The sequence below is a fragment of the Centropristis striata genome, chromosome 15, assembly GCF_030273125.1.
Source record: "Centropristis striata isolate RG_2023a ecotype Rhode Island chromosome 15, C.striata_1.0, whole genome shotgun sequence".
NCBI lineage: Eukaryota > Metazoa > Chordata > Actinopteri > Perciformes > Serranidae > Centropristis > Centropristis striata.
In genome coordinates, this window is record NC_081531.1 from 17,599,443 (window position 1) to 17,620,191 (window position 20,749).

The following is a 20,749-nucleotide window of genomic DNA, read 5'->3' on the forward strand; positions in this document are numbered from 1 at the left end:
GCTTTTTTTTTTCTTTAAAAGTGAATCTTTTCAAAGCATGAAAAATAGAAGGACAATGATAGCTTAGATTTCTTGCCTGACAAGTAAGAATAGACCGCTCAGCTGCAGTAGATTAATATCATTGTGAGAATAGAAAATAAGATGTTATGGGATAATGCATGTTTGTCTTCGACTGTCCTTGGAAACAAACTGTGTTCAATCTCTGTAATATGTTTTGGATGCTATTTTTTGGCCAAGCCTCCTTCAAAAGCAGACTAACCTTCAATGACTAAGTGGCTCCATCTTGTGTTTAAAAGAAGAATAACACTGAGTTTAAACTGGAGTCCACTAAATGCATTTCAATTGATCTTCATGTTAAAATGCAGTGGATTTAACCAAACAGTAAATCTGAGCACATTCATTCATCATACCACATGCTGTAAAGTGCCTCCCTCTGACTGAAGATGTACATGTCTTCATTTATTGATTAAAATGAGGTCAGAGGGTTCAGTCTGTCTGAACTGCCCCTCACTCAACTTACTTACTCAACTGAAAAGTTTCTCAGTGTCTTGAAAAATGTTGGAGAGAAAGCAGTAAAAATCATGTCTCATTTCAGTCAGATGTTTTTTCTTTGATAATACCCCTTTTTCTTAAAAAAAAGCCTTGCAATTTCAATACAGAAATGGGTCAACAGAATCTAATTTAAAAAATACAAATATTTCCTGAAGATTTTCAGATTCAAGTTTCACTTTGTAATTCATTCACAAAAGAAATGAAATACTGTTTCTCCCCAGCTCTAGCAAGTGCAGTACCACAGTACATATTTAAAATGGTCCAATCTGTAAAATAAAAAAACAAACACACAATTACATGTTTTTTCATTTCATGGCTGTACATTCTAAAACGTATAACTGAATATGGTTACATAAATTAGGGGGACAGATTATAGTAAAAACTGACATTGTTGTGAACTTGTTTAATAGGTATGTTAAACATGCCCCACAAAATGTATTTGTATAATTGTATTTTTGCCATTAGCATCTTGTTAATCTTGTTTTATAAAGTTTTCTTAATTCAATTTGTGTTTTTTTTGACACAAGCTAGCTGTCTTACACTGTAATAAATACTCTATTATCAAGATTACAATATCAAGGTGAATAAAAAAACATTAATGTAACGCTCATTACAAAATGCGGTTTGGTGTAAAACAGACATTTATTAAAATGAGACAAAGATGACCACTTTTAACAGAAAAAAATAAATAATGTACAATCACATCCACCTGGGCCTGCTATTCACAAATCTGTATCATCCCTGGTGATGTCAGGAATAAACTTATTTTTATGCTTCTTTATTTCTTCTCCTGCTGCTTCTCCTTCTGGTTCTCATCTTCCTGTCGCTCACGGCCAAACTCAACCACCAAAGGTTTCCCTAGCAATCGGTATCCATGGACCAACTGCAAGGCTTCCTGTGCTGTTTCAGCATCTGCCAAAAGAAAACAAATACACCTACTAACAGATCGAATGAGCCATTTATAATGGAAAGCACACAGCTTGGTTTATTTATGGGCGGTCAGTGTGTCTGTCACTTTGGTTGAGAGTGAAATGCTGTCAAAAGTATACAGTCTATTATGACCAACAGTTCCCTGGTTACAGAGGCAGCACACTGCACCACTTTCACCTTTTCTAAGTGAGAAACTCTTTCTCACCTGGCAGAGTGATGAAGGCCTGACCCTTCATCCTTCCAGTCAGTAGGCGGAAAAGCACTGGAGTCTGAGTGTTCTCCTGCTCGAACCTGGAGAACAGCGCCACCAGCTGGGCCACAGAGGCCTGTGGACTCAGGTTTTTCACACACAGCACCTACAGTGAGACGCACAAAAACAAAAATCCTCAGTAAGTCCCTGCAGGTGCTTAGTGGAAGCCTCACATTGCCTTTAGAGAAACTTTGGAATCTATTTTTGCACAGAAAGAAAGCTTTACTTCCACTGTGACTTATGTCTATATACTCACTGTATCCTCACAGCTTTTGTATACCACATCCACAGCTTCTTTTAACCTCTTGCCATACCACTGTCCCACTGTATTTTGTCTGTAATGTCACCAGAGCGTAGTGTTCTGTTAAAAGCTGCAGCTCTCTAATGTGGCATAGGAAAATATAAATCAAGTTTACAACAACCATCATCCTTTTTATTTGACAGACTGAAACAAGTCAAATTTATGAGTCCTTAACCTGCAGATCTGGGAGGTTTTAAATTACTGTGAAATGATTTATTATATTTTAATGCTCCATTTTAGGAGCATTAAGTGCCACTATAAACACTGAATCAGTTTTTGCTAGCTGTAATCATTTTTCCTGCTCATACTGGTCACCAAGAGATCCATAGCCAGAGCTATTTCAATATAAGCGATAAGGGGAAAGAAGTGTCTGCACAAAAATATATTTAAAGTTTGTCTGGAGGGAATAAGAGGCCAGGACTTTATTTAAATCAAATGTTATGCTTTTTAAGATGTTTTTTAAAACCTAAACAGAAAAAAAATATCATATAAGCAATTCACTCTTTCAAGCAATGCTAGTGGAATTTTCTTTTTCTGTTTCTTATGGCAGCAGAAAACCTTTCACTTCTGCAGTAAGTGGTACATCAAGTACATAATGTCCAAATAAAATGGTATCAATGCATGTATACCTAACATCAACCACTGCACAGTGTACAGCAAGAAGTTAAATACTCAAGAAGAAGAACAAGAAGAACCAGCAGTCAGGACCACTTTAAACTTCTTGCATAATGCACAATTTGAAGGTGATGGTGTTAGAAATACATATATAATGTGTCATCACACAAATTAAACTCACCATCTTAACGTTGTGCTGAGTGTTAGCATTGTCCCGGGTCACAGTTACGAAAGTTAGCATAACAGAGGGCATATTACAGAGTCGCTTTCACCTGCAGCAAGCCATCATTTGATGTAAACAGCCCAAAATTCACAAAGCTACATAAAGCCGTAGCCCCACCTAGTGGAAACGTCATGCCACTCCTCGCCACTCCACGCAAGCTGATTTGTGTATCTATCCTGGGTGGAGGTCATAAGTGAATCCTGTGGGAAGATGCAACTAGGCATCACCTTAAAATTAAAAGACCTACCATAACTAAACTTCCCAGACATATTATGTCTATTATTAAATTCTGAAAACTTAATTTAAGACTTTATGAGGATTAACAGGAACTCTGTATGAGGCTTCAGCAGTCTGACTAAAATCAAGTGGATATTTTTCAAAGTCACAGTGTCAGAATGATCTCTTTGTGCGTCCTTGTTGAGGAACATCAACACAATGAGGGGATTTTGTACCAATAAGACTGTAAGTGCCATGTTGTCTCCCATCACTTAAACTGGAAGCACATTAGGAAGGGATCCTTTAATGGCCAGTCTGAATAGGACTGGTTACAAGCAAGCAAAACCTGCATTAACGTAGATATTTGTGCCTGTTGTTTTAAGCATATCCTGTAAGGTGTTACAGAGCTGATAGAGTTGTCTCAGTGCAGCACAGCTTCAAACCAGCACTGTGTCTCCATTTAATTCCTATGTGGAATGTCATTTTACTATAAATGTTGAATGGGTAGTTCTAGTCTGATTAAATGCTTATTTTTGTGACTATATACTGTGTGTGAAATGTGTGATACAGACCTGGAAGTAAGATTTAAAATGACAGTATATACCCTGCTGTTAAATAAACACACCACACATTAAGGTGGAAGTGCATCCTTTCAGATGATGTAATGTCTCTCATGGTGGCCATATTGCAGGGAAAAATAGCTTGTGTTTTGGAAACCATTAGCATTATAGCTAGGCTTAAACAAATGTGTGAGCAGTGACAAACACTTGTGGTTTGCAGATGTAGCTGTTGATACCTTGGAGGGTTTTCCCGGCTGGTAGTTTCTGAACCTCGGGATGCTCCGGATCCCTTCTTCAGATTCACGGTTCTTCAGGATCTCTTCATCTGAGATTGTCTCAATCTCCCCTCTGACAGTCAGCGGTCTCCCTGATCTTGCCTTCGCTGCTCCACACAGACTTCCGATTGGCTGGCTTATATTAATCTGTGTTGGAACAGCTGGTGGCGGTGGTGGTGGGTGCCCCGTTCTGTCCTGAGCGAGCTGCTGCTCTGCTGTGTCTGAACTGGACTCTGACTGTACTGACAACCTTCTATTTTCACCCTGCAGTTCTAATTGATGGTCAGAGGCTACTTTTGATCGGTTGTTGTCTCTCTGTGAGTCCTGTGATTGGTCAGATATAATTCTGTGTGTAAACAGGTGTGATGCTCCCGCTGTCTCTCTCTCCTGGAGTGAGGCTTGTTTTTTCCCCATGCTGAGAACGTCTCTGTAGAGAGAATCCATTGGATCAGAGGACGTTGCCCCCTTCTGGCCTTCTTGGTTATCTTCATCTGTGAATGGACATACACAGGTGAGTTTGAATGTATGGGACATGAAAGTGAGTGATCTTTCTCCTCTGTGCTGTTGTTTTAAACATTTTTATTTATCCTGACTTGAATTTGAGACATTATATGACAAAATAAAAACTTATTTCTGATGGGTCTTTATCATTTCACCTTTTGTCCTAACAAAAATAAATTCAGTATGTCCCCCCCAGTAGACGCATAACACTGTTTTGTCGACGGTGGCCCAGGACTCCATACCTCTATGGTAAAGTGCAGCGAGGAAACCCAGGCGGTCAGTTCCCTGGAAAAGCGATTGTTCGATCTCCATCTCCCGGCGTGACAGTGGCCGGCTGGCAGCGAAGCGCTGTGGGCGGGACAGGAGCTCATCCCTGGCTTCAATCTTGTCTCTGATCACCTTCAGGCGCTGCTGCTTTGCACCTGGAGCTGCACACACACCATGGGACTGTGTGGGCACAAAGTCACATGAGACAAGAGACAAGATGTTAGTTTGTGGGATGAGGTTTATATATAGTATGTACAGTATATCAGTTTTCCTCAGAGATTAAGAAGTTAGATTTGGCCTTCGTGAGTACACGATTATCCAAATATATTTAATGCTTAATCTGATTTACATAAACAGTTACACATGTAGATGTTTAATATGTTGTTTTAATTTTGGGTAGCTGCCACGTTTACCCAAATGGAAAGAAATTTGGAAATTGTAATTATGTGTAAGTGGTGTCCATTTTTTACCAGCTGTGAATGAAATAAAGTCTTAATAAATAAATAAGGGTATTTAGACTTTCAAGCATGCAATGCAAAAAGTGGACACTCATCATCATCATCATTTAAAACTATGCGCAGGTTTAAAGTTTCCAATCCATATGAATGACAGAAAAAAGAGAATAAGGCCAGAAATGTAACCCATCTCTTCCCATCTCTCCAGCAGGTTTTACCTTCTCTCCTGCCTCTGGAACGTTTCTGCTCTGCCACAGCTGGATCTCAGTGTCGGTTAGCCCCAGCTCCCGCAAGCTGGCCAATTCCTTCTCTCCGTCCTGCAGGGCCTGGAACTGGGAAAGGCTTCTGACTCCAGCCGCCTGTTCCCCAAACGGCCGATAGAGTGCCGATGGGGCGAAGCACTGCCTCTTCGCTACACATCTGTAGGACAGAAGTAATTTCAAAATGAGATCAACATAAAGACTTTTTGTGATGTACCAAAAGACACATATCACACAAAGTCACATATCCTCAATGCATTTACTGATAAAAATATGCAGCCCCAGGGGTTGCGTAAAAGAAAACCCTTCAGGCTGCTCTGTGGGACACTGTAAAGGAAACATAACACAGCATTTGATGGACGCTTTTATCAAAAGCACCTCACAGTAACAAGAGCGTGGGATATTTTTTTAATACAGCACAGAGAGCTCCAGTGGGAATAATCCTGCAGACACTGCTTACTTTTCCCACTGAGCTACACTGGAAAACACAGGCAGGTTTAATAACACAATTTATTGTTTTTTTTTACTGTCACTGTGTGACTGTGAATTAATCTAGTGAGAGGTTAGCCATAATTTACACTGTCAAATTCTGCCATTGAGACACTCATTTTTACCAAAAAATATCTATAAATATCACTCTAGGATATTTTTTTCTGTTAGTAGTAGGGGTTCATATTAGTTTATCTTCACTCTCTGTATCTTTGAGAATAGATTGTATGGTTATTTTACTCATCTTTAATGACCTGAATGGAAGGGGTATTTGATGTTTTTAAGAAATATCAAATGTATATGAGCAAGCACAACAGGCAGTGCAGCTTTCTCAAACTATTCCGAATTAATGGAATACTGTACCAAAAGCTTGTAAGATGTGGGCTCTTTGAGCATTTTTAAGAAAAGCTGAGAAACTACTCATTTAATATGGGTTTTAGTTAATGTTTTTATTTATATATTTTATTTATTATATCATCTATGGTCTTGTTATTGTCTAATTTTCTTGTATAGTTGCACATTGTACTGATAACATGAGGATGATATTGTAGTGTAATTTTGTATCTACAATTCCAGTATGGATGTGGCCATAGGACATAATAAAGTGTTAAAATGTGCTGGACTATAAATCCATATAGAAACTATTTTTGTGATACAAACAGACGGACAGTTTCTGACCGGTCAATGTCAACATCAGTGTGGAGTTGCTGCAGCAGAAGGCTGTGCAGCTGCCTCTGGCCCTCCGTCTCCTGCTCCTCCAGCAGCGGGCCATCCTCACAGGATCGCCGGCTCACTCTGAACAACACACACAGACACTTCCATTCAGACACCCAGTGTATGCTTAAACATGAGTAGGTAAAGGACATATCCACCATCATAAACAAGTTGTTTCTTTTAAGATAGTATTCTGACATTTTACATTACTTACAGTGCAGATCTACAGTACTGCAACTAAACTGTTAAGTTGGATTTGTGTGCTAATATGTGTTAACAGATCCACATCTAATTTCCCCATGGGGATAATAAAGTATACACCTATATCTTATAGTATCTTAAATACAAAAAATATAACAAAAGAGAAAACACTTGTTCATGTGAATAGCAGTAATTTCATAACTTTTATCTAATTATGGACTGCAAATAACAACTCCAAACCCAATTAAAGTTGCTAACAGCTAACATTTCTGAAGCTAAAACTAACTATTGAATAATAGGTATGGTCAAAATAATGCAAGTGGATGATTAATTTCCTGTTGATCAACTAATTGTTTAATTAATTGTTCTTATAACATAACTTCTGTTCAAATGAAACATTTTTCTTCACCATTTATACGCTTTAATATCATTGAATGTATCAGGCCATTGTAGGCTATATTTTAAATAGGTTAGCAGGATTGAAATTTACAGATGATGGATGGATGGATGGATGGATGGATGGATGGATGGATGGATAGATAGATAGATAGATAGATAGATAGATAGATAGATAGATAGATAGATGGCTTACGGTTACTCTGACATTGGCCGTGCCTCGGTGGATATTTACATACCATCTCAAGAGGAGAAATGGCAACTGATATGCCTAACTTTTGTGTGTATCGTTAAATCAAAGAAAATGTAATTATTAGCTTACCAGGAGAGTAACACCACATCGCCACCCTGTTAAAATAATCGCCTAACTCATTTTTTCAAGTTTTGCAGGAAACACAAAGAACTTCACCAAAAGTGTAACATATGACATTTATTGATCCCTTCACTGAAAAAGGATGTAATAAAGGATGGCTATTGGCATAGTAATAACAGGGGTGGCTGTGTTTTGGCTCAGTTGCTAGAGCGTTCACCCAGTAACTGGAAGGTTGGGGGTTCGATCCCCGACCATGGCAGCTACATGACGAAGTATCCTTGAGCAAGATACTGAATTACTTGACCATTGCTTCCCAATGAATTCCAATGAACCACTGGTGGCAGGTGTCACCAGTGTGCCCCGGTAGCCTCGGCCACCAGTATGAATGTGTGTGTGAATGGGTGAATGAGCGTAGTGTGTATTGTAAAGCGCTTTGGATAAAAGCGATATATGAGTGCACAATTTTTTTTACCAAGCAAGATATGGTACCACTTTATTTTGAAGGTGAGTCACACAAGCCTGTCGGAAACATGAAATGTATCATGAGCATTAATGTAACTTAAAAGTGTCTTTAATGTTGATGGCACATCCCATGTCATGTTTATGACACAATCATGTCACTCTTATGTAGACACCTTCAAAATAAAGCGTTACCATATCTTGCTTAAGTCACAAAGGTATGTTCAAAAAATTACCTAAGTTAGGCATAATAAATCCGCTGAAGTCACACAGGGCATTATCTTAAAGGCCATTATTTTAAAGGGGTAAAATCACATGATCTGATCAACTGAGGATGTAGGCGATTTTATAGGTGGCCGACTATTTTAACAGTGTGATTTAGGCGATTATTTTAACAGTGTGACGACATGTTACATGAGTTGACATGTTCTAAATTAAGACCTATGTTACACAGGTAAATTAGACGAGTATGAAAGGCAGAGGTAAGACAAACTGCCCTGGCTAAGCTATGGTTAGTAACAATGTAAAAGTCCTGTTAACGTATTTTAATATGAAATGGTGAATAACAAAACATATACGATAGCCACAGAGCAGCTAACGCTAGCTCGGTTAGCTGTACCTATCTCCATGACAACAGCAGCGCCTGAACAAGGTAAAAGCTATGTAACCGCTTTAAACCGCTAATGTCTGGCAGCAACAATGTCGAGCTAGGTCTCGAACCAAAAATCGTTTACTAAAATACCCCAATTCTTACATAACTGCTGGTATATGACAGATATATCACAAAAACTTTTGTTTACCTTCGCATGCTTCCGCCTTCTGCTTCCAGTTCCGGTATTTGGAATCATGGGAATTGTAGTAAAATCCCCACATGAACGATAATGAACTAAGCAGTCTCATAGTTATGAGAAAAATAATGACACAACTTGTTTTTTGGCGTTTTGGGCTGAAAATAGAGTCACGTATATTGCATTTAGAACAAAAAGTATAATAGTTGGGAGAAAATGTCTATATGGTTGATTTTGTTATTACCATAGACTGTTAAGGTTATTACCTGTTTGTCTAAACGTTGTTCTCCCTATGGATATCACATCACCCCACAAATTCTGCATGCTGAAATATAAGAAATATCTTATAAAGAATAGAGCACATGAAATCCTTCCACGTACCACACCCTGTTTCATTGGAAAGGGTGTGGTTTAAACCCATGCCAGTCATTAGAGTTAGCTGCCTTTCTTCATCTATCTGGGCTGTGCATGGTGTCATATTTATCAAACGTAATGCTGCAAAGCCTTGCTGGCTATATACTCTAAAGCGCTCCCACCCTCCCCACCCAGCTGAAGTGTCCTCAATTAGCCTGCTGGCTGACGTCAGTAAGGTGACATGGGTGCTGCTCTTCACCATCTTTGAGCAATAAGCAGCCGGCTGCTGCAACATGGCATTAATAGGCGGTTGTATGCTACATGGATGCGAGCAGAGCTTAGTCGGTTGCATGCAATTAAACATTTTCCATGCATTTATTGCGCCGTTCTGTGTGCAGCTCCTCTCCTTCTGCCCGCCTGCCTGCAGCCGGTGTCGGGTCGCCGGCAGCTCGGCTCCGCTCCGCTCGGCTCCTCTGCAGGGCTGCAGGGCTGCGCAGCTCCTGACTGACAGAGAGATGAGGGGTGGGGACGCAGGGTGGGGTCACAAGCAGGGAGAGGCGGAGGAGGAAAAGGCAGAGAGAGAGAGCCCAGCCCTTGAATACACGGCAACAACACGCCGTCAGAGAGAGAGGGAGAGACAGAGAGACTGGCTGATTTTGGGGGGAGCAAAGGGAGCCTTCGACGCTGCGGATATGAACTGAAAAGAAACACTGGAAGAGGCAGGGACCGTGTTCATATATCCCGAAAATTTACTGTAAAGGTGGAAAACAAGCCCCCCAAACCCTCCTCTCTCCCTACCAGTTCTTGTTCAGATTGAGCTACACCCAAAGCCCCGACCGACCCCCTCCTGCTCCTGCTGCTCCACCCCTCCGCCGCTGCACCGCTCCGGCAACCGAGATGCACACGGAGACCCGTAACAAGAAAGTAAGTGCACGTTATTGACTTTGCCCTGGTCAATGAAAAAAAAAGAAAAGAAAACCTCTATCTGTGTGGATGGTGCGCCTGTACACAAGCAGAGTTGACATTGTCAGCTCAACATGTGCCAAATTTGAATGTCAGTGAGTATATGTGTCTATAACAGTTAATTACAAGTGTATCCGTGCAGACAGGCAGTTTATTTTGCAATTGGTGGAAGAGTTTTGTAACAGCGACCTCATTGCATTATAGGAGCATCATGTTTAGAGCACTGTCATCTCCACAGTTTATACGGAAACCTCTCTATATACCCTGTCTGTCTTTCTCTCTCTGACCGAGGTGAGTTCAGGTTCAATTTGAAATGCTCTGTGATCTCTGAGAGGCAGGAAGGAAACGGAAGGCAGAAACTGCAGCTTGTTGTAGGACACCATCTTAGCTTTTAAAGGGCCAGCAGCCTCTTCTGAAATACACAAACACACAACCCTGGGAAGCAGCCAGGTGCACTGCCTCCAGCTGCACTGCATGGGCCCTACTGCCGACTTGTGCCTTTAAATGAGTCTTGCATCAACATACTATGTTTATGTGTCAATTAGCCTGGCCATATATGCTAAAGTAACCTAAATATCAGACTGTTATGGAACATAGAGCTGAAGACAAACAGATCTCTTTATTTCATGTTTTGTAACAGGGCTGGGTAGTAACATGTACTCGGGATTATGTAATCAGATTACAAAAAAACTATCCTATAATCAGACCAGACTAGGCAACATGAAAGTACAATTAGATTATAATTACATTGTCAATGAATACTTGATTACATTTTCGATTACATCCTTAATAATAACAATTTCAAAGTGGCACCAGATTGCCGGTTTTGTTGATGCTGACTTAATCAATATTTGTTTTTGTTTTTTAGTGATGATATGTGGATAATGGAGTTTTATAGATTGAAAATAGAAGATTCTTCTCCATGTCTTCCATGTGGCCTTTAATGTAAATAACAGCAAAAACAACTTAAACAGCATCCTGCATGTTGTAGAATACACACAGTATACCTGCAGTCTGTACCAGTGCTGTTTGTGTAAGGGCCATTTGAAATGATCAACTGTTAGTGCTTAATATAAAAGAAATGTATATTTTTTGTGGAACTAAATGTTTGTGTCTGCATCCATTTTTTTCTAAGGTACAATATTTTCAGTTAACGTAATTAGTATTCAGTATTCAGATTAGATTACATTGAAATGTAGTCAGTCACTGATAAAAATGAAATGGCTATTTTTGTAATTGGTGACATAATCCTTTTGGATTTTTTAAAAGTAATGTGCCCCAATCCTGTTCATAGGAAATATGATGGAGACAAGTAACAAGTTTGGTACACAACGTTTAAGTTCCTCAATAAAGAAGTGAACTTTGACCTGCACATTTTGCATGGCTGAGCACTGCCTTGTACCCATGCCGTTTAAAATACCCATGAGCAACACTTTTCATGCAATTTCAATACTTTTTTAACCCATTGAAGCCTGGAAAGCGTTTACGTCGTTTTGTAGTATTTGTATAAGCTCTCAAATACTTTTTAAATTTAATTTCTATCTGCTACAGAGGCTGAAAAATCTATTATTTAGTAGAAGCGTTGACACTTCTGTTGAATTTCCAGAAAAACTTCAGGTTTTAGGGGCTGATTTTAAAATCGCCCAGAGGTTTTACAGGAAGTTTTAGGCGTCAATGGGTTAAAGAATATATTCAAATGTTCATGAAAAGTTGAGTGTTATGTTGACTATTAGAATGTATTTGTCTGATAGACAGTAGACTGTAAAATGGGAATAACTGTCAGGCTAACAGAACAGCTAGGGGGAAGTGTAGTCATTTAGTCACCTTTTTGTGACACCAAAAATAGCCAGTGTTAAAGTTTAAATGTGCTTAATGTTAAACATGACTAAGGTCAGAAAATGACTGATAATGGGAACAGTGTTTCACCAGTTCAGAACATAAGCAGGCACCTTGAAAGCTAGCAGTACAGGCTAGTGGGTTTTAACTTGGGTGGTTAGCTACTTTATGCTAACAGACACTTCTAAGAAGCATTTCTTGCATCAATAACAAGAATGCCAGTCTTCATAGCAATACATTTCCTACTCTCTTAACTTTAACCTTTTGTGAATGAGCTTCAGTAGAGCAGCTCCGCCTCCAGGTAAAGGTGGAATAGCAAACCTAACGAGCTAGCTGTTTGAGTGTCTCTTGTGCAAAATCTATATGAAGGGTCAAAGCACTTTGCGCTCCAGAGCAAACATGTGACTGTTTTTGCTCAATGAGGGGCTTTTAACTGGACGTGGAAACCAATAGATCCGCCTGTAGCCTTGTGACTGAAGACTGTTTTTACCCCTGCCATTTTTCTAGTAGTAACAACAGTAAGTAGCTATTAGCCTGCAATACATTTAGCAAGGTGTTGTCATGACTCCCCCTGTGCAGTTATAATTAGCCTCAATGAATCCATTAGATTCTAAAGGGACATTTATGACTTATGTGGCATGTCATTAACTCAGGAAATGCACATGAAAAACAGCATCGAAAGTCACAAGGTCTTTATTTGCCAAATACAGTAAATTTGCAGGAATGTGCAGCCAGCATTGCACTGGAACAGCAACACTTTATCCTCAGGTCTCAAACACAGGGAAAAAGGTGCAAGCACACCGACTGCCAGTGCTGCATGGTGATGTCTTCAGGCAGACATTTGAGGCAGAAACACATTTCAGACCAAAATACAAACCACCAGGATTGAAAAAAAAAAAAACTTTTCAACTTGAGGAGGCTAAGCTTCACAGGTTAACTTGTGTGTCAAGTGTTTGATAAAAGAAAAAGTCAGTTAAAACGTTGACTTTGTTTGATGTGAATTTCATGTCCACATGTTGTATCTGCATGCATGATATGAGGGTATTTCTATGGTTTGTCCCTACTGCACCTTCATGAGTTGGGATTGTGTGTAGAGGCCTTCAGAGATCCAATACGTAAGGTGAGACATGGCAGTTATTTTATTGCTGTTATTCCTCGACTCCTGGATCAGCATGTTATAAAACCCAAGTGGATCCAAGCTTACTCATTATCAGCTCTGATCAGGTGCTTTGGTATAATTTATTGCAGAAATACCCCAATTTCTTTGGGTCTGATGGCGAGACTGAACTGTAAAGTGCAGTAAAATTGTATTGTTGCTCTTTTTTTTCTATCTATCATAGCTGCTTGTTTTGTTGCTGTTCTGTCTATATTTGGGTCTTTTTGGGTCTAATTATCCTCAGGTCTATCCCCAGACTGCGACGTCTCCTTTTAAGTTGAATGAGTTTCTATAATTTCCTCCTGTTTATTCCAAACAAACCAGAAACATGAAACGCATCACTTCCTGTGTGGTGGAGAATTTTTACCTCATAAAGAGCTTTATAAAAGGTACTGTTTATAACGATGACTCTAAAAGCTTTCACGAACCATAATGACAACGGTGAAATACACTTTAAGAATACATCAGTTAGTCGATAGTGGCAAACCAGACATTTATTTATACACTTTAAATTAAGTGGGTTATTACTTTGAATTATGTGGTACACCATCACTTGTTTCGACACAATAAATCAGTGTACAACTAACAGAAAGTAAGATGAATATGACCACACAGTAACAGTAACGGCGGAGATAAGTGTCATAAGATCAATGTTTAATTGTTTTTTCGTATTTCTCTCTCTACCTCGGTGTATAAAAACATTCAGGAAGCCCTTTCTTTCTTTCTATTCTTTCTCTCTTTCTGTTTTTACTTTTACCTTTGACCCAGATAACTGTTTTTGACGCTGTGGGAGCGGAAATCAATTTCCTCCCGTCACACTTAAGGCTGTGCATTATTGGAAGTGTAGTTAACTGATAGCAGTGCACTGCTTCTTCATCACAAGAGGCACAACTGAGCGTGCTCCATGGTTTGTGTGTGTGTGTGTGTGTGTGTGTGTGTGTGTGTGTGTGTGTGTGTGTGTGTGTGTCCAGGATCAGCTGGGCTGTAGACGTGAGAGCAGGGTCAGCTGTACATTCCTGGGCAGGGCATCAGCAGGAAAGAGCCCTTGAATACAAAGTCTGCTTGTGTGTGTGTGTGTGTGTGTGTGTGACAGTGTGTGTGTGACAGAGAAAGAGAGTGTAACTAAGAGAGAGGGCTAGAGCTGATGCTTCACACTAGGCAATGATTAACTATGCTGAACAAAGTTTGATCAAACTACTGAGATAATGCGAGTGTATCCCTCTCTCTCTCTCTCTCTCTCCACACACACACACACACACACACACACACACACACACACCCAGCAACAGTTCTCTGATCAGATTGATTTTCCTGGTTATCGGAGTTTTGTGAAATTGGCTAAAAAATCATATCTTTGCCACTTCTAACCAGCAACATCTGGAACATTTACATGAGCTATGAACTTCCTAAATTGAATCATACCTCCAACTGCCATGCTGATGATTTTGCATGTTCCAGCTCATTATGTACACTTTTGCATACTTTACAGCACTGTTCACTACAGTTGCTTTTTCCTTTCAGTACTGTATGTTTTCTGAGTGACTTTGTAGCTTCTATGTAGCCATAGGTTGCAGTAAATGTCAGCACAGTATTGCTAACTAACTTGATGAGACTTGTAGAAACTGCTTTGCATAGATGATCCATTATAATCAACTTCACTATTAGTCTCTATTATCTTTTCCCTGGTGTTTTTATTGTTGCATGGCAATGCAGTAAACAGCTGAGACCAAAAACCCCATTGTGTTTTAGGACACTAAGTTGGAATTGAAATATTTTTAAGTGGAAGCAATGACTCAACTCCAATTAGCCTCTTAACACAACATCCCTGTTTCCTTGTATTGTGCCTCGTCTTCTGGTTAGATTTTTACGCCACCCATCAAATATGTGATTTTCATGGGAACAAGTAATCAAATGCAAGAGCAAAGAATCCTTAAATGTACCACCAAGGAAAATTATTTAAACGCTGCTAAAGTTCACAGCTTTGACAAAACAGAGCAGCAAATTGTTCACCGTGACCGATTGGCCTTAAATTAGAGATTGCCTAGGGAACCGAAAAATTTAAGACTGGTTTATCTACAAGCTATTTCTAAATGCTAAATAATTGTTAGGATTAGCTGAAAATGAATTTAAGTGAAAAATATCCAATCATTAAATAGCATTAGCTACAATGCTAGCTTTCTGAACTTTCACTATCCCTGTAGTTAATCTTGATGTTTAGGTTTTGAATACTTATGTCACCTTCATGAGCGAATGATTCCATTCAAATTAATTTAATTTGTGGTGAATTTTGCTTGATTTGTGCAGACTGTATGATATGAAGCACATTCACATGGAGTTTCATACCAGATATTTTTTCAGGAACCTAAAATATCAATGCACAAGATAAAAATGAAGCAAGAAATCTGTCACAGAAGAGACACACAGTAGTCAATATAGATGAGAATACAATGCATCTGCAAAACTGATTGAGTTTTGCAGTATGCAACTGTCACAGTTTCTTTACTGGAAAAATGGATTCCTGTATTGCTGTCATTCATTCCATTTATTTTCTTCCACATCTGAATGAAACTAGTTCACAGGATGGTTATGTTCACTGGGAAAATGTTTTGCACTGGTTTCTTTCTTTCCAGTAGAAGTAAGGTAGTTTGGTGCACAAAAAATACATTTCAACACCCGATCACAAAGAGGAACTTTGTCATGAATTTATTCTTTGTAATGGTAGAGAAGTATCCAGGGGTGTATTTGTAATTTCGAGGCACTTGTGACCTGGAGATCAGAAGTCTCATGCTTCACTGGCTGAGCTAAGGGCGCTCTAATAAGCGTACTGTAAGTGTTTTCCAGGTGGTGAGGAGGTGGCGGAGGTAACCGGCTCACTGCACTTTTCCATTTTCCATTTTTATGTGATGCTCTTATTCAGAGTAATTTACAACATGTGCAGCAGTACAATAAGCTTCAGTTCCTCGATAGCTAACATTAAAGGTGAGTGGCAGGGACGAGTGCAATAGGTTGGATGACAGAAATGTTCCTGTAACCACCAGATGAGGTGGAGTGCATTTGACTCTTTCTTCTCTGCATCCTTGTACAGAAACGTTGACATGTTTCTTCGCAGAAGCTTCTATCAACCAGTATATGTGTTGTATATCAGGTGGTGAACCAACCCAGTTGAGTGGGTGAGTGGTTAGTTGGCCAGCTTGCTGCCTGACTGTCTGCATGTGTGTGTGTGTCCGAGTGCGAGAGCCACAGAAGAGATAAATGAGAGCGAGGTATGAAGGCACGGTGTGAGGAATGGACTGGGAGCGTAAGGGGCATCACAAGGGTCGTTGCAGGCGGGTGCCGTTATGGTCGGGTCATTCAGTCAGCTGAATCACTGAGAATTAATGGGAAGCAGGAAGTCTGGAGAGCAGGAGGGAGGTGAATGTCAGATCTGTGCTTTTCATTAGTCTACATTCCACTATAGAGCAACACAGAACTGCATGGAAATGTTATTTTCATATCTTCTTACGGATTCTGTTTCCGTTAAAGACACAATAAAATAAATAATATTTTTCACTTTTTTTAAAAGACAGTTCAACCCCCAATCAAAAATATTTTTTCTTACATGTAGTGCTATTTATCCATCAAGATTGTTTGGTGTGGGTTGTAGAGTGTTGGAGATATCAGCTATAGAGATGTCTGCCTTCTCTCCAATATAATGGAACTACCTGGCACTTCACTTGTGAAAAAAAACTTGCGCCAAAAAAATAAATAAAATCAACAGAAATATCTCTTCCCAGAATTGTCTCAGTTACTCAAGATAGTCCACACGTTGTGTGCATTTTCATGTAGGAACTATTTTCTTTCTACTAAAGAAAGCAAGATCCATACATTGAGGGTTTTCCCAGTTTGGTGGGCAGGAACTGTACTTGCCTACACATAGCCACGATATCAACCCCATCAAACACCTTTGTTAAGAAGCCAGACCTTATCGCCCAACATCACTGTTGGACCTCACTAATGCTCTTGTGGCTGAATGAGAGCAAATCCCTGCAGCCAGGTTCCAAAGTCTGGTGGAAGTCTGAAACCAGAGAAGTGGAGGCTGTTATAGGCTGTCATGGTCCAGTCATGTAAGGGTGTAATGTTTGGATGTCTACATACTTTTGTGTACATTTCCTCCATTTTTCATCATCAAAAAATATATATTGACCGATCTGATTTTGCACAAATCTATGGGGATGATGCATTGTGATGCTGATTGCCCCCTGCTGTGTCTGCGTTGTAAGACCTCATGGTAACTTGTTGCTAATTTGCTGCACTACAGCTTGCAGTTTCTGTAGGAGGGTTAACAGACTCAGTTGCCCTGGATTCAGCAGAGCAGTGCAGGGGGGAAGCAGAGTTGTTGGTGGTTTTTTTCAGTGTTTGCTGGGCGGCCTTGCTCAGGCTGGCCTGCCCCAGGGCTTTAGGGCTATTTATAGAGACACAGCACCGTTTATATGGTGAAGGCAGAGCTGAGCAGAGCTGGCTGATTCTCCCGTCATGATATCAAAATTCCACCCTGGTCACTATTACTAAGTTCAATATCCTAACATTTAAAGCTTGCCTACTACAAATGTCACAGTAGTAGCATCAAGCAACCTGCATCCACGCTCGAGCCCCACAGGGTGGTGTATACTGAGCCGTTGATCTGACCTTGATTTCACTATAAAGAGTCTCATCTTCTTTACCACCTTTTATAAGAGATTCAGACCTAGACGAAGAAATGTGTTTGCTGAAGAGAAGCGTCATCTTGTTTGCAGTGTGTACAGTCAATGCAGAGAAGACTAACAAATCACAGTGAGCATCAAGGGTTTTATTTGATTCCATCTGCTGGACTTTTTAAAAGTTATATTATCAGATAAACACTGATGAACAGAGCGCTTCAGTATTTGATAGATTTCTAAACAAAATAGTTCCCTGTTCAACACCTGGCACTTGTTAATCAACCTGTTTAGGTGGAACTGGGAACCAGTTCAAGGACTATCTGACTCTGTCAGAAGATGCACTGCTGCAGTACAAGGATAAGAGGCAGACTGTAGCTCTGTCTATTACAGGCCTCCTCTTACTTTTTCCCACAACTACAGTCTAGCATTTATACCATTTTGGATTTGACACTGAAATTATTAACACTATTGAAACCTCCACCAAGGATGTTTTCAGTGCACCATTGGCCTTAGCTGAGGTCTGTGCTCTCTGAGTGCCATTCTTCTTGAAAATACTTCATCTCTAAAAATTATGAAATTTCACTGATTGATCTGAATATGTGGCTGACTCCGTTGGTTGGATATAAACTGCTAACAGACAGATAATTGGTGGCTATTTGTGAATAATACACACCCAGAATGTCTGTGTGTGCGCGTTTTTTCCTATCTTTAAATGGTCTGTCAATCACCAACATGACAAGAAAAGCAGAAGGTTGATGGAAACATCACCACCTTCTCTGAGAGTGAGAGAAGGTGGTGATGGAAATGGGAGAAGCAACAACACACTCTTGTTTACACGGACGCATCAAAACACGTCAAGCTCCTTGGAACAGCTTGGCCGGCCCAGTTGCCATCTGTGTTGACTATACATTAATGTGACAGTTTAACTCTGTCCGTCTTAATGTGTTAATCAGTCATACTTGTATGTTTCGTGACGATTCTAGCAACATCGTAGCTCTCCAGTTGTCCTTCTGTTTATTCCAAACTGGAAACCAGAATCACATCATTTCCTGGAGGTTTCATATGAGGGAGTCAACAGGCAATGAGGGTATACGATTTTCAGTATATAGGAAAATAAAAATTGTGCTCCTAAAAATAACATATAACAGGTTAGCTAAATTGGGGAGTTGAAGTTACGAAATGAATATTGAAAAGCTAAATATAAATGTCAAACATTTAATGTTTGGGCTAAGATTAAGCTGCACTTAAAAAAGCAAAAACAAATAAATAAAAACAACAACTCTGCAAAACAAAAGACATGAATGATGCCTTAAAATGGAATTGGAACAAATTCTCAAAAAACTGAGCTTCATGCCAAACACTATGAGATATCTTTGATCAAAAGCTTTTAATTTGAAAATGCTACAGGGAATATACATTTTACTTTGCTAGCTTCATTTCTGATGTCAGGTTTGACCGTTTGATTAGCAGACTTGTAAGATGAGTTTGATCACTAGAACAGCGAGTGACTGGTAACTAGTTCACTGACTGACTGTGTGTGAAAATTGCACTTTTACACACACATTCCACACATGACGAGGGATAAGGAGCACATATTCGGCATGTGTTTGACCCTTCATACCAGACTGGTGGTCACAGTATTTACCTGTGACCAAAGCTGTGGTCACTGGAGTTCACACAACACTCACTTACTTCTTGTTGTAGCGATTATTGTATGAGGCTTTGTGATTTCTGTCTTTTAAATTCTAACCCCAATACAGGAGAGTTGAACCTTGTGCTACTCACAAAATAAATAAAAACAGTGTTTTATAGTTTTTATATAGTTTTTCCCCATTTGGACACAGTCAACACTTTTCTAGGGACTATTTTTGTAGTAGAAACTAATTCTAAAGTCCATGTGGCCATGACGTTTTGTGCACATATTTATATTGACCTCAGGTTGAATTGTAGTAACTTTTTACTAACATTTTGTCAAAGTTTTTATCACCAAATACCTGCAAAACTAATGACCTCCCCCTCTGCCTTGGCTGTACTTTGTGTTAGCAGATGTTAGCAGGCTAAAATGCCAATTCACATGTAAATATAAACTGTATGTTATTTTTTAGTAATTCCTTATTAAAGACATACATTTAAGTTTTAATATTTTTTCAGGCTAGAAAGTAGCCATTTAGTTTTCCAATATGTTGTCAGTTTGTGTGTGAAGGTCATATTAGTTGAGCCTGTTTGCTAGCTAGCTAACTGCTCCACTGCTAGCTGACAGGCTTAAGTGCAGTGTTTATCATTATGTTGGCGAGCTGGTTTGTAGGGTGGAGGCCTGTGTCAGGACTGTTAATGGAGCCCGGTGTGGCTGCTGTTTGTGGAGCTGACGCCCAGAGTCTTCACGATTAAACAATACCAGCTCTAACAGTAAGAACAGAGTTTATCTGCAGGTCATAAAGCTGCTGGGAGTTTGTCATGTGAGCTGCTGCTTCAGAAAGCAGCGCTTTGTTAGGACTGAGGTTTATAATAGTTCATGTCTCTTCTCTTTCTGTGTACTGTCCATGTTCTCTGGCATTTCTCCTTCTCCTCGCTTCCACTTCATCAGTCCTCTGTCTGCCCACCATTCACAGAATGGGAAAAAAAGATGACTACAGATTTCAGTGATGTGTTGATAAAGGGTTTCTCTGCTACACTATGTATAAACTATCAACCACATTCATCCAGCCTGTTTAACAGCTCCCAGCCAAGTATGACTGTAAGTTAATATCACTCTTAGAGGTGTCCATCCACAGTACTTTAAAACACGATGACAGCCACTGTGCCCAAAATATTAAGTCCCTTCTTACTGTTGAGTGTTACTTCTTCCATAAGTATTGGCAGCTTCTGTTGGAAGCTTTCAGTTTTAGCGTCAGCGGCAACTCAGCCCATTGTAAGGAACCTCAAACCCACCAGTGGATGTGCCTACAAACTTTGTAAATCATTCAGAGCAGGACTGTGTTCAGAGAATTCCACTGTGGTAG

At 39.7% G+C, this 20,749-nt stretch overlaps 2 protein-coding genes across 4 annotated transcripts in view; one reads left to right on the forward strand and one right to left on the reverse strand.

The window, feature by feature from the left end:
- Positions 1–861: 861 nt before the first annotated feature.
- Positions 862–9,274, reverse strand: rbm41 (RNA binding motif protein 41). 2 transcript variants are annotated; one of them, XM_059350952.1, is made up of 8 exons: positions 9,032–9,274; positions 8,778–8,923; positions 6,573–6,689; positions 5,364–5,565; positions 4,666–4,870; positions 3,884–4,413; positions 1,688–1,838; positions 862–1,464 (listed from the first exon to the last, which is right to left on the reverse strand). In XM_059350952.1, exons 2-8 carry the CDS (start codon positions 8,783–8,785, stop codon positions 1,331–1,333), a joined length of 1,347 nt encoding a protein of 448 aa, XP_059206935.1. In that variant the 5' UTR covers positions 8,786–8,923; positions 9,032–9,274; the 3' UTR covers positions 862–1,330. The 2 variants fall into 2 exon arrangements, with proteins under 2 accessions (XP_059206935.1, XP_059206934.1); XM_059350951.1 differs by having other exon boundaries at positions 8,778–9,274.
- Positions 9,275–9,660: 386 nt separating this feature from the next.
- Positions 9,661–20,749, forward strand: part of klf8 (Kruppel like factor 8) — a 61,929-nt gene continuing 50,840 nt past the window's right edge. Inside the window, exon 1 of one of the 2 annotated variants that reach the window (XM_059351237.1) lies at positions 9,661–10,043. In XM_059351237.1, the coding sequence (XP_059207220.1) occupies positions 10,017–10,043 (27 nt within the window). In that variant the 5' untranslated portion in view covers positions 9,661–10,016. The remainder of the gene's footprint in view (positions 10,044–20,749) is intronic. The other variant, XM_059351236.1, reaches the window with a different exon arrangement.

Excerpts from the sequence above, each read along its gene's own strand:
- rbm41 (XM_059350952.1), bottom strand. Across the intron at positions 4,414-4,665 it reads CGCTGCACTTTACCATAGAG|ATGAAGATAACCAAGAAGGC; the intron begins GTATGGAGTCCT and ends GTCCATTCACAG. Across the intron at positions 1,465-1,687 it reads GGCCTTCATCACTCTGCCAG|ATGCTGAAACAGCACAGGAA; the intron begins GTGAGAAAGAGT and ends TTCTTTTGGCAG.